The sequence below is a fragment of the Hyaena hyaena genome, unplaced genomic scaffold, assembly GCF_003009895.1.
Source record: "Hyaena hyaena isolate Hyena2069 unplaced genomic scaffold, ASM300989v1 scaffold_3, whole genome shotgun sequence".
Classification (NCBI taxonomy): domain Eukaryota; kingdom Metazoa; phylum Chordata; class Mammalia; order Carnivora; family Hyaenidae; genus Hyaena; species Hyaena hyaena.
Genome location: NW_024080635.1, coordinates 6,326,097 through 6,338,951, shown reverse-complemented (window position 1 = coordinate 6,338,951; position 12,855 = coordinate 6,326,097). Strand labels below are relative to the sequence as shown.

Sequence of the window (12,855 nt, the reverse complement as noted above, 5' to 3'; positions counted from 1 at the left end):
CTCACGAAGCCTGCTTTGGATCCTCTGCCCGTCCCCTGCTTGCATGTGCACTCACGCACGCACTCTCTCTCTCAAAAATAAAAATTAATACTTAAATTTTTAAAAAGAATATTTGGATATTTTTCCCCCCCTCATCTTTTACTTTTAGAACTTGACTGTCTCTCTCCCTATGTTCAGAGTTCTGGTTTTCAGGCCTTTGGAATAGATAGCTGGCTGTCTTTTCTGGGTTAAGACGCTATCCATTCTCTACTCTCAGATCTGTTTGTTCCATACCTTCCCCCAAATCTTTGGATTTTATCTAGACCAGTAGGCCATGGTAGAGAAGACCACTGGCAAATATAAATTTGGGGGGTTTAAATACCAAACGGAGGTGGCCTTGGAGCTCCCTAGACCTTTGTCTGAGCTGTGTGCGGCACTGAGCCAGCCTTGCCTTCCCTAGTTGTGCACATTGCATCCTTGCTTGCTTTCTGCTTGAGGTGGAAGCCTGAGGCCACACCCCTTCTCCCTTACCCATTTTTCTTTTTGAGAGAGGGAGAGGGAGAGAGAAGCTTAAGCAGGTTCCACAAAGACTTGGACCTTGGGATCATGGCCTGAGCTGAAATCAAGAGTCATCCAGGCTGACTGAGCCACCCAGGCGCCCCTCCCTTAAACTTCTCCTATCTAGAACTCTGCCTTCTTTTCTGTGCTTCTTTCCTCTTCCCTCCCCCACCTCCTCCTTGCTCAAGTTCTAGGATTTCAGCTGATGATCATGGTGGAACAAGGTCTATGTGGTTGGCTTTCCAAACAGAAAATGCTTAACAGAAAGTAGGGAGTTCCTAACTTCTTTGCTTTCTCAAGCTTTACAGCACTTGTTTCCTGCTGGGATTAGAACAGCCCTATTCCAGAAATATGCACTGTTCTTGACTGCTCTGACTCAGGCCCAGCTCTGACCCAGTTTCTTTTTTTTTTTTTTTCTTTCAGATTTGAGTCCATTAGCTAGTGACCCTTAAAACACTGTACATTTTTGGCCAAGAGGTGATTTCTCATTAGTTAAGACATTCTCTCCTGGCCCAAGTGAGAAAGAAGCCTTTGCAGGGGAGGGGGGGTGTGTCCAAAGGCTGGTTAGGTAGGTAACATGGTGTTACACACTCCTGGTGGGGACTATGACACACCGGAAAACAATCCCAAGCAGACTCCTCACTGTCAGCGCAGAGCCTGACATGGGGCTCAATCTCAGGACTATGCGATAATGATCTGAGCCAAAATCAAGAGTTGGGACACTTAATGGACTAAACTACCCAGGTTCCCCAGGGATTTTAATGTAAAATCTTGGGATTATTAGAAGAGTCTGTATGGGAGTGTCGAGCAGTGGGTTAAAAGGTTCCCTGGCACCTGTGGGTCTGTCCCCGCAGCTTCCTGCAGACTGCCCATGTAGCTTTGGCTCCCTCGGGGCTGATATTCAGAATTTTTCTGGGGGTGAGGGCCAGCTGTGGGGAGCACCATCTACCCGTTGCTGGCTCTCCTTGGGTTTGGTGTTTGTTTTATTGGTTTGGGGAGGGGGAAATGCAAGGGAGATGTTGAGCAGAAGCACTCAGTGTGATTAAACCTCTAGCCAAGCAGATCTGTGGGAGCAGAATATCGATCGACCCCTGGAAAATCAATGGCTGCTGCAGTGGCCCAGGCTGCCATTTGCAGGGGCTCCCGCCGCAGGAGCGCAGGCAGCCCCACGGTCTCCCCCCCACCCCCCCATTTCACCTCAGAAACGCCCTCGGCCCCCACCCAGAGGGTCAGAGCTACCTCAAGAGATTTTGCCGAGGTGGATTAGAACAGCAGGTTCTTACATTTTTGTAATTAGATTGAAATTTCTCCAGTGACACAGAGCCCCACCTCCCGACAGCCTCCTTTCCAGGCGTTCCTTCTCTGCACTGCAGTTCTGTCAGGAGCTCTTGCCCAAGTGGTCAGGGCCTGTTCGGGGTTGTACTTGGCAGTTTTAGACAGGAGGGTTCATTCCCGTGATGTTGGCATCCAAGAGTCTCTCCCTCCATGTGGAGGTCTAGAGCTCGGGTATGGGATTACTGAGGGGGTGAAGGTTAAACGAAAGAGAGAAGACTAATAGAGACTGGGTCTAAAGAGGATGCTTTTATTAATTGAGTAATATTTATGAAGCATGTTGTCTTTTTGTGTGCCTGGCATTTTTCTGGTCACTAATAACAGAGGAGGATTCAGCCTGGTCCTGCTCTGGTCCCACAAGCAGATTCAACACAGTGCCACCAGTCTTGCCGCACAGGTCAAGAGGAGCCCTCGGAGGGACTCTGAGCATCGCCCGTGGGGTGAGGGTGAAGGGCCAGAGGAGTCGTGCTGGGACTGTGGAGGCTTTGTTCCCACAAAGCTGTTCTTATCTTTGAAGTCTCCAACTCAAAAAATAAATGGTTTTACTCCAGAGTTGCTGCACCTGTAGCTTCAAGTAATTGGTTTTCTCACCCACTTCTCTTTGGTGGCTGGGAAATGGGCCACCCGGCTGTGTGAGAGGAGAGCTCTGGTGCCCCCCTGCTGGAGAGCAGCTGTGGGCAGGGGTTAAGCTTGCTTGCTTGCAGGGCTGGGTCAGGGTTTGAAATCGCCTGAGATGAGGCCATCTAGAGGCCAGGCATGTTTTGACTTCTCTCTCTGGGCCACACCCCTGTGCTTGATCCTAGTATTAGAGCACATTCAGTACGAATACCAGCAGAGACCAGACACCTACCTTCATGGGACTCAACTTCCTGCCCCTCTCCCTAGATTCTCATTCACTCTCTCCTTCCCCCTACCGCCTGTATATTAAGTACCCCTCTAAAGGCCCAGAGGTGAGAAAAAGTACTGTACCCTTTAGCAAAGGTAAGTTTAAATTCAGAGAGTTCTAGATGAAAGGGCCAATTTGAAATTAACCATGAAAGAAGGTCTAGAGGGGAAGAATGGTTTCTAGGAAGAGCGGCTAGGAATGAGGGGACTACGTGGCATTGCAGACTAGTAGAGCTAACTTCTCTAGTTTTAGTCTTCCCTTCTACAGAGGAGCCAGGCAAGGCCTAGTGACGTTAACTTGTTAGAGCCATGGAGGTAGTTGCTCAGCATGCCCAGAGACAGGTTGTCACCAGGCCTTGTGTGGAGCGTGGAGCCTCGCCTCACACGGTGGCAAGCTTCCCCCTTACAGTAGAAAGAGCACAAGCTCTGCAATCCGAGGACCGTGGGTTTGAGCTCCAGTTCTCCTGTTTAATAGCTCTTTGTCCTTGGCAAGTCATTTAACTTCTGAGCTCCTGCTTTGGTAAAACACGGAGGATGCCTGTATCAGAAGATGATTGTGAGTCAGCCACGTACCTGAGAGTTAGACACACGAGAGTCACATATTTGTGTCAGTTCTGCTTCCCTTCAAAAGGGAGTTACAAAGAGACTTGCTTTATCCCTCTTACCAGCATCCTTTGAATTTGGAGATTTGGTCTCCCTGAGCTTGATTTATGACTTCTGGTGTGTGTATATATAGGGGGTTTCCTCTTGGAGGTGGGCCCCCAAAAAGCATTCTGGAGACCAGAAGAGTTCTGACCCTTCTTTACTGGGCAGCCAGAAGGTACCAGGAAGAAATGTCCCCTTATCCCCAGAACAATAGCCTATTGTCGAAAAAGAGAAGAGGGAGTTTGGTGGGGGGTTTTGGGAAACTTGGGGTAGGGGTTAGGAAATCTAGTTCTCTTAGCTTTTCCCAGAGCAGTTTCTACCATTCCAAACAGTGGGTGTTGTTCAAGCAGGAGATGGTGTTTTGTCCTAAGCTAAAATGATGGTGCCATCCCCTCTGCCTTGCCTTTCCCCTTCTTAATCACTTTGCTTACTTAGCCCCTGACTTGAAAGTACCACCAGTATGGGGTTGCTGAGTGGCTCAGTGGGTTAAACATCTAACTTTGGCTCAGGTCATGATCTTGTGGTTCATGAATTCGAGCCCCGGTCAAGCTCTGTGCTGACAGCTCAGAGTCTGGAGCCTGCTTCAGGTTCTATGTCTCCCTCTGTGTCTCTCTTGCTTGCTCGCTCAAAAATAAACATTAAGGGGCGCCTGGGTGGCTTAGTCGGTTAAGCATCCGACTTTCCCTTGGGTCATGATCTCGTGGTTCGTGGGTTCGAGCCCCGCGTCAGGCTCTGTGCTGACTGCCAGCTAGAGCCTGGAGCCTGTTTCAGTCTGTGACTCCCTCTCTCTCTCTGACCCTCCCCTGCTCACACTGTCTCTCTCTCTCTCTCTCCTAGAAATAAATAAGACATTAAAAAAAAATTTTTTTTAAATAAACATTAAAAATTTTAGAAAAGAAAGTACCACCAGTAGTAAGAGGCAGCTTGTTCTGTGTATTAATTTGTACTTGGCATTCCAGCCAGCACCAGCTAGCCTGCTCTCTGGGCGGGGATGGCAGCAACTCTGGAATCCCTACCAATCTGTGGTGGGTCATATCACCCTTTCTGCCATTTACCAAAGACAGGAAAACAGAATGTACAACTGAAGCTTTATTATAGTGGATTTTTTTTTAGAAGCGTTTGAGGTAGCCTCTTGTCCCCTGACACTTGACAGTCGAGTTGCTTAAGGAAGTTTTTCTGGAAAACGAGGTCTCCCCAACTCACTTGCCTTAAGTAGTTCCTATGTAATTAAGTTTGCCATACTCCCATTTTCCTTGAAGTTTGTCCAAGCTTTTGCCTCCTTCCCTGCTGTCTGCCTTTCTTCAAGAGTCAGGTCTCCCAGCCCTTTCTGTGTTCTTCAGGATTTCCTCCCATGCTCCAGCACGGGAGCAGCCGCCCGCCATGGCCTCGGATCTGTTAGGTGCGCTCCCGGAACAACACTTGACAAATGCCAGTGCAGATTTGGTCATTTCAGGCTGTGTGTTTAGGCTGTTTCATTCAAGGAAAAGTCATTTAAGTGAGTGTGGCTGCACTGCAAGGTTCCCCCCGCCCCCACCCAGCACACACACCCTATAAGTGTGTATGTAGGATTTACCTGGCTCTCTTGGGTGGGTGGTTTCCTCACCAGTAGTCTACACAACTTGGCAAAAGCTCTTCTCAACTGAAAGAAGACAAAAACTCCTTCTGGGGGTTAACAAAAGCTCCATTTCTCAAGGATTCAGCCAAATGTATGAGAAAACCCTGAATCTGAGCATTTCCTCGAGCGTGTTCTTGAGACTTGCCTGTTGATGTTATTTAATCTGCGCAGCAAAATGAACTGATGTCATCCCGAGGCTCTGACAGGAGATTGTTTGAACCCCCCTTCTCTAACCCTGATCTGGTATCTTCCTGCTTTGAAAATACTTCATCAGGCAAGTCAATTCATGTTAGAACTCGCAGCCCTTCCTGTGAGCGCACTCCACTGGCTGCACCCCCCCGCCCCCCCGTGAGGTATGGACTGTGTGATTTCAGGCATGGTTTTGTTGTGGTGTGAAGAGAAGGTGTTAGCTGCCGAGTTCTGTTTGTCAGCAGAGCCTGACAAACCCATGCTGGCACTTGTTGGGGCTGGGCAACCAATCACAGCTGGAACGGTTATCGTCATGGAGTCCCTGTGGGCTTCCTCTATCAGGTCACATCCCAAAATAACATTGGGCAGTATTTCAAGTGAAGAAACGAAGGCTTTCGGGGCTGTAGCCAGCCTGGAGTGTGAGATTCTGTGTGAAATACTTGGACCTGCTCCAGCGCTTTTGATCTGCATGGTAGATGAGCAATAAAATGCATGAAACACGTTGGAAACACGTGAGGAAATTCTCCCTGGCCCTGCTGCTTCCTTGGAACTGGCAGGGCACCGAGTGGGCTGATCCTCACCTCCCGTCTCTCAGCAGGATTATGCTTGGAAGAGAGCTAACGCCGGGGAAAGAGATCTTTCCACTTAAGAGACATCACTTAGGGGGCAGTTCTTTTAGTAGACCTCCTGGAAGGTACCTGTTAGGTGGGCCCGTTAGGAAGAATTGAGACCCTGAGTTTTGAGATGCTAAAAGTGGCCCCCACCAGGGAGAATAGGGGCTTGGGTTGATTGAACTCTGCCTGTGTGAGAGGTGTGTTGTAGAAAGCCAGACTTGCTCGGCACATTGAGGTCTGACTCAACAACCAGACATCCGGCTTTTTGTGGAACAAAAGACCTGAAAAACTGGCTTTTTGTAGGGTAGAAAGCAGAGGTGTGTCCCGTGCAATAAAGGGACATGGAGTTCAGGGCAGTATCTATGTGTGTAGATAGAGGGGAGAGACTTCTTTTGGAGTCTTCTCCCCAACAAGTCCCTCCTGATTCCCAATAAAGACATTTGCTGTGATTAGCCATTGAGACTGATTGATATGTCTTAGATCTTATGCGGCTCATGTGTTGTCATATCTCTCATTCCAGGGTGTTACTGCTAGTAACTGCACATTCCATATGGCCCCAACCATATGGTGCCAGTGGACTTGTATGCATAGGCCCCAGGGGTACCCCAAACTCAGATGTGTCCAGTCCTCCTTTGTATAACTGCGAAAATCAAGCCCAGCTTGTTGCCAGCTTTTGTCCAAGGCAACAACTGATAAGTGCCAAGAACTAGGCCTTGGTCTCCTAACACAGAGGTGTGGCGATTTTCCCTCAGTCCATATAGTATCACAGCATGATGGAGAGAGAGAGCGAGAGAACATACAGGCTTTGGAGTTCAGCAGACCTGGGTTCACAACCTCGTGACTGCCACTTACTTGCTGGATGACTTGGACATGTAACCCAATCACTCTGGCATCCGCGTGCTCATCCTCACATGTTAACGGTGTTAACGGAGAGTGGTAGGAAATGAAGGGATTCCATAAAGTGCCTGGCACGGCATATGTGCTCAAATGGGAAATGAACTGTCTCTTCCTATGCTAACATTGGGGTCCTTTAAAAAAAAATCATTTATTTATTTATTTTTAAATCAACTACCCCCGTGCTGACCAGTTGCCATCTGCTGGAAATGACAGTTTGAGAGATTGGCCTCCCAACCAACTAAATCAGAGAGATAAGAAAATTCTCGTACTGCTTCAGTCCCTACTATTATTCAGTGCTCTGGCATCCCAGCCCAAGTGGGGCTGCTGTTGACAGTGGTTTATTTAGCACTTTTCCTCCAAAGAGCTCAGGGTACTTTACCAAAACTGACAGCACTCCTCAGAGTGCCTCTGCACTGCCACCACTGGTACCTCCAGGGTCCTGAGAGCCCTGTCACAGGGGCTGCTGATGTTTTCTTCAAGCTCCTGGGGTCTCAGCTGGACTAGCACATTCACTTGTGGGTCTGTGGAGAGCCTGGTTTTTAACAGAAGTTGTGGCTAAAGGAGCATCCATAGGCCCTGCCCAACCTGTAGCAGTGTCTGGTGGCTTGTTGTTGGGTTTTTTCCTTTTTTGTCCCCCTCCTAAGTTCCTCGGAAGATCTCCAAGGATATACACCAAGTTGAGCAGGGGTTCTTCAGTTGAGGGCAGCAGAAAGAGAGCAAAGGGACACTTTGGCTTTACCTATACTGTTGGTACTGTTTTTTTGTTTGAAAATTTTGATGGGCTGCCAAAAAATTTTTTTAATGTTTGTTTATTTTTGAGAGAGAGCGGGGGAGGGGCAGAGAGAGAGGGAGACACAGAATCCAAAGCAGGCTCCAGGCTCTGAGCTGTCAGCACAGAGCCTGACGCAGGCCTCAAACTCACAGGCCGTGAGATCACGATCTGAGCTGAAGTCTGACGCTTAACCGACTGAGCCACACAGGCACCCAGGAACTGTTTTTATCATGAGAGTATTTGTTTTACTTGCTCAATTAAAACCAAAAATGTTCAAAACACTTTTTTTTTTTAAGAGGGTTTTTAAAAGTTTATTATTGAGAGAGAGAAGTGCGAGCACAAGTTGGGGAGGGGCAGAGAGAGAGAGAGAGAGGGAGGGAGAGAGACACCTGGTATCCGAAGCGGGCTTCAGGCTTTGAGCAGTCAGCACAGAGCCCGACGCCGGGCTCAAACTTCCCAGCTTTGAGATCATGACCTGATTAGAAGTCAGACACTTAACTGCCTAAGCCACCCAGGCACCCCAAAACAATTAATTTTTCAAAGCCATTTGAAAAGAACCAAGTTCTTCTGGATGGACCTTTGATTCCTATTCTGTTTCAAAATACACTGGTTTCTTTTTTCTGTAAGCAAGTAGTTCTTATTACCAGAAGCGGGCAGATTGATAAGGAATGGAGACTGAAGGAAGGAATGCTGAGGGAACCTACTGGCCCCTGTAAAAGAGAGCATTGAGCTGTGGTTTCTGTTACAGACCAGAGCCTAGCAAGTGGCTCTCAAGGCCTACCCAGTTGGCTCCTCTTGTCTTCTTGCTGCCTCTTTTGAGTTTATTCTCCTGGGCTCAGAAGCCAGGTGTCCCTGGTATAGCTTAGCCCTCAACATGGGGGTGGAACCCTCCTTTGCTTGGAATGAACCCCGGGCTTTTTATAGCTACAGGTACTTTAGTTCTTTGGAAGGGAAGACATTCTAGTGTTACCTGGAGAAGGGCCTTCTTGAGTTCTCTTCCATCGTGGGACTAATTCTAATTGCATATTTAAAGCACGCTATGGTATTCTAGGTCTGCTGCTTAGAGGAAAGCTAGAATTTTCTGACTTTCTGAGCTAACACTGGAGAGCTGGACACCTATACAAAAGTATACCTATGTGCCTGCCTTGCCTTCAGGGCAAGCCTTGTTCACACAGTGCTCATCAGAAGTGTTCCCAGCTTAGTGAAGTAACCCATGGTTTGTGGAAGGTCCAACAAACCTGGATACTGGGGGGAGAGCCTAAGAGGTACCCTCTGTCCTTCAATTTTATTGTCAGACTCCAGGGTCAGAGTCCTCTCGAACTACTCTTTCTGGGATGAGCTTGTGGGAATAGCAATAGATTTAGATCAGGCCGTTTTGGATCTCCTTTCTCTTCAGATGTGTCTCTTTAAGAGAACTTCTTTCTTAACCATTTGAGTATTAAGAGTTTTCCTAGACCTGAGGAAAATCATACCCAAAGCTCTCATTCTTTCTTCAGGATACAGTTAGTTCCCAGCTTGAAGTTAATGTGTGGTGTTGAACCAGTGGTATTGCTAGAGAATGAAGCTGAGGCTTGGCGGGGGGGCAGAGGGGCATGCATTTCCCGTAGCGAATATTTTTCATATTGAGCTCTTGGTTGCTAATCTTGGAGTTTACTGACCTAAAGTGAACTCTTTACTGATTAATTCAAGGCAAGCAAGGCCCCCCAGTAAACATCAAGTCCTCACTAAAAAAACAGCTAGGACGGGGGCGCCTGGGTGGCTTGGTCGGTTGGGCGTCCGACTTTCGCTTGGGTCATGGTCTCGCGGTTCGTGGGTTCAGGCCCCGCGTCGGGCTGTGTGCTGGCTGCCAGCTCAGAGCCTGGAGCCTGTTTCAGAGTCTATGACTCCCTCTCTCTCTGACCCTCCCCTACTCGTGCTGTCTCTCTCCTAGAAATAAATAAAACATTAAAAAAAATTAAAAAAAAAAAAAAAACCAGCTAGGACAAAAAACTGGATTTGTTCGGTTGGTAAACATTTGTTCGCCCCTATTGTCACTTGTCAGGAATATAGACCCAGACCTTCTTGGCAGCTGGGGAATTGTCTTTCATGTACAATACATCTCTTTCCCACCTCCTACCCTTTAAGTTTATTATATGGTAACTTGGAGCAAGTGTGTCCTTGGTGGATGTACTTTATAATAACCTGATGGAGAGTGGAACTGTAGCTAGCTCCTGGTACCGTCCTGGCAGTGTTTTAAAAAGTTTCTCCATTGGAAAAAAAAAAACTAAAGGCTCACTGAAAGAGAAGCTTTCTTATGACTGTAGGTGTTGGGGACAGGAAAGAAGATGAAGGTACTAGATGATCTGCTTCTGGTAGATAGACCATGGGTCAGCAAACCCCAGCTTATGGGCCAGTTACTTTATATATATATAAAATTTTATTAGAACACAGGGAGGGGGTAAAAAAAAAAAGTCACACCCATGTGTTTATGTATTATCTGATTATGCTTTTGCACTATAATGGCAGAGTTGAGTAGTTGTTACAAGCACTAATGGCCCACAGAGTATAGAATATTTTCTATCTGGCTCTGAATAGACTGTCATCTGTAAGCTTTAGTATCAGGACTGTGTAACGTGTGCAGTGTATTTGCTCTTGGTTGGTTAAGGAAAACGTTAACTGTATAGTACGACTGTTGAAAGAAGAGCAGAGCCTTTCTGCCTAATATTGCTAATCCATGTCCTTGTGTGTATGTTTCAGGATCTGTCTGGTTCAATAGATGATCTCCCCATGGGGACAGAAGGAGCTCTGAGCCCTGGAGTGAGCACATCAGGGATTTCCAGCAGCCAAGGAGAGCAGAGTAATCCAGCTCAGTCTCCTTTCTCTCCTCATACCTCCCCTCACCTGCCTGGCATCCGAGGCCCCTCCCCGTCCCCTGTTGGCTCTCCCGCCAGTGTTGCCCAGTCTCGCTCAGGACCACTCTCGCCTGCTGCAGTGCCAGGTACCCTCAAGTGTTGGACTTTGGGGAGAGGGAAAGGGGACTAGCTCCCAATGATATCAGGAGCCGCAGCCTTCCACTGCCACAAAGAGTATGTCTGCAAAGCTTCCCTTCAGCATTTGAAGAAGAGAGATGGGAGCCCCTTGGTTGGGTCCCTCTGTATATGTGGTATCGGGAGGTGGTATTGGTATTGGCCTGCCCAGGAGCCGTTTCTGTCTGTAATGACCTTTGAGCTAGAATTTCCAGGCTTAGCCACTATTGGCTTCTTTCTCTGTTTGGAGCAGGCAACCAGATGCCACCTCGGCCACCCAGTGGCCAGTCGGACAGCATCATGCATCCTTCCATGAACCAATCGAGCATTGCCCAAGATCGAGGTGAGACCTTGGGCTTTCAAGGAGGTGCAGAGGTCTAAGGGAGCCATTTGGTTGTCCTGTGTAATAGCTTTTGGAGGGCTGTGTGACCAGGAAGCTTAGGACGATCCCAGCAGCAAATTGTGAAGTTAGAGTGGGCTTGACCATGTTGGTGGCACCAGAATTCTGTTCCACCTTGCGCGGACCACTCCCCCCACCCTGCCAGTCTTTGTTCCTCGATGTTTGTGTTCTGATGGATTCCTCCCTACATTGTACCTCATTTGGTCGGCAAATACCGAAGACTTGGCATCAAATCTTTACCCTTCAAATCACGTACCATTTTGTTGTCATTGCTGTTTGTCTTTTCAAACCCCCATTTAGTAGAAATAGTTGGCATGCCCTGGTTACTGGCTGTGTCAATTTGGAGGGTCCCTAAAAGCGCACATAATTATATAGGAAATAACATATAAGAGACTTCATGCAAGTATTTGCTAAAGAAAATGTAGATGGTGAAGTCCCGCGATAAGGGAGCACATTAATTCTCATTGTACTGAGGTAATAACTTCTGTGGACACTACCCACAATAGGTTACATGCAGAGGAACCCCCAGATGCCCCAGTACAGTTCCCCCCAGCCCGGCTCGGCCTTATCTCCGCGTCAGCCTTCGGGTGGACAGATGCACACAGGCATGGGCTCCTACCAGCAGAACTCCATGGGGAGCTATGGTCCCCAGGGGAGTCAGTACGGCCCACAGGGTGAGTATACTGCCCAGTTAGGAGTACAGAGAGGTGGGAGGAGAAGACAGCTCCTTGTCTAATATGCTGCTGTCTGGGTTGCAAGAGTAGGATTGCCCTTTGCTTTAAATGCACCAAAGCCAGGCCCTAAAAGAGGGCAAGACTATCATCCTGGGAAAGTCCCTGAGCCTCTCCTTCAGCTGTAAAATGGGGAGAAGGTGTTTAACACAAGACTGGGCACAGACACTTAATGGTAATTAAAATAAATTAGTCCTTATAGAATGTATCTTTGCTCAGAATGAGCCCTGGACAGATGTAAAACTGAATGTCTTACACGGAGCATAGGAGAGAAGGCAGGTTGCCCATGTAGGAAGGAAAGAGTTCTGAGAGTTTAAGGGCTCGGATAACAACGAAGCCAGCCTTGCCTGCCAGCCAGCCAGCCAGCCAGCCAGCCAGCCTTGCACTGTGCTGTGCTGTGCTGTGCTGTGCTGTCTTTAAGATGAGAGTCCAGTGAAGGCCTGCCCTCATATGTTCCTGGCCTCCCCCTACCTTTGTTGTTGTTGTTGTTTTCTCTTTAATGGGGTGAAGGCTGCCACGAAGTTGGTCTCTTACCAGACCAAACAAATACTGAGTGATTTCCATCATTTATGATCTTTGGAGTTGTAGAGCTAAGCAAGATTAGGGAGTTGCTAGTGAGTCACTAACCAAGTCTCTGTGTCTTCTCTTCTTTCCCTCACAGGAGGCTACCCCAGGCAGCCAAACTATAATGCCTTGCCCAATGCTAACTACCCCAGTGCGGGCATGGCTGGAAGCATGAACCCTATGGGTGCTGGAGGTCAGATGCATGGGCAGCCTGGCATCCCACCTTATGGCACACTCCCTCCAGGGAGAATGAGTCATGCCTCCATGGGCAACCGGCCTTATGGCCCTAACATGGCCAATATGCCACCTCAGGTTGGGTCAGGGATGTGTCCCCCACCGGGGGGCATGAACCGGAAAACTCAAGAAACTGCTGTCGCCATGCATGTTGCTGCCAACTCTATCCAAAACAGGTAAAGCCTGGGAAGTGAAGAGAATGTCAGCACAAGGAAATAAATTGTAAAGTGATTCAGGTTCTTGAGACAGTTCTGGTTCTAAACCATGCCATCTTGGTAAACGTGTATTTTATTGAGAGCTCTTTCGAAAGCTGGATTTCCTTACAGTGAAATACACAACAAAAGTGCTGGTTCTTTTTTAAGTTTATTTTGAGAGAGAGAGAGAGAGAACCAAGAGAACCAGTGGGGAGAGGCAGAGAGAGCCGGGGGACAGAGG

At 48.1% G+C, this 12,855-nt stretch overlaps 1 protein-coding gene and 1 long non-coding RNA gene across 3 annotated transcripts in view; one reads left to right on the top strand and one right to left on the bottom strand.

Moving 5' to 3' along the window:
• The window catches only part of ARID1A (AT-rich interaction domain 1A), a 69,668-nt gene that overhangs the window by 41,833 nt on the left and 14,980 nt on the right, over nt 1-12,855 (top strand). For both annotated transcript variants that reach the window (XM_039231105.1, XM_039231098.1), the window contains exons 5-8: nt 10,223-10,463; nt 10,745-10,834; nt 11,398-11,565; nt 12,284-12,596. In XM_039231105.1, coding sequence (XP_039087036.1) covers nt 10,223-10,463; nt 10,745-10,834; nt 11,398-11,565; nt 12,284-12,596 — 812 coding nt within the window. The remainder of the gene's footprint in view (nt 1-10,222; nt 10,464-10,744; nt 10,835-11,397; nt 11,566-12,283; nt 12,597-12,855) is intronic.
• LOC120231195 lies at nt 4,471-5,168 on the bottom strand. The gene is made up of 2 exons (XR_005528285.1): nt 4,973-5,168; nt 4,471-4,866 (listed from the first exon to the last, which is right to left on the bottom strand). It is a non-coding gene; the product is annotated as an uncharacterized LOC120231195 (long non-coding RNA).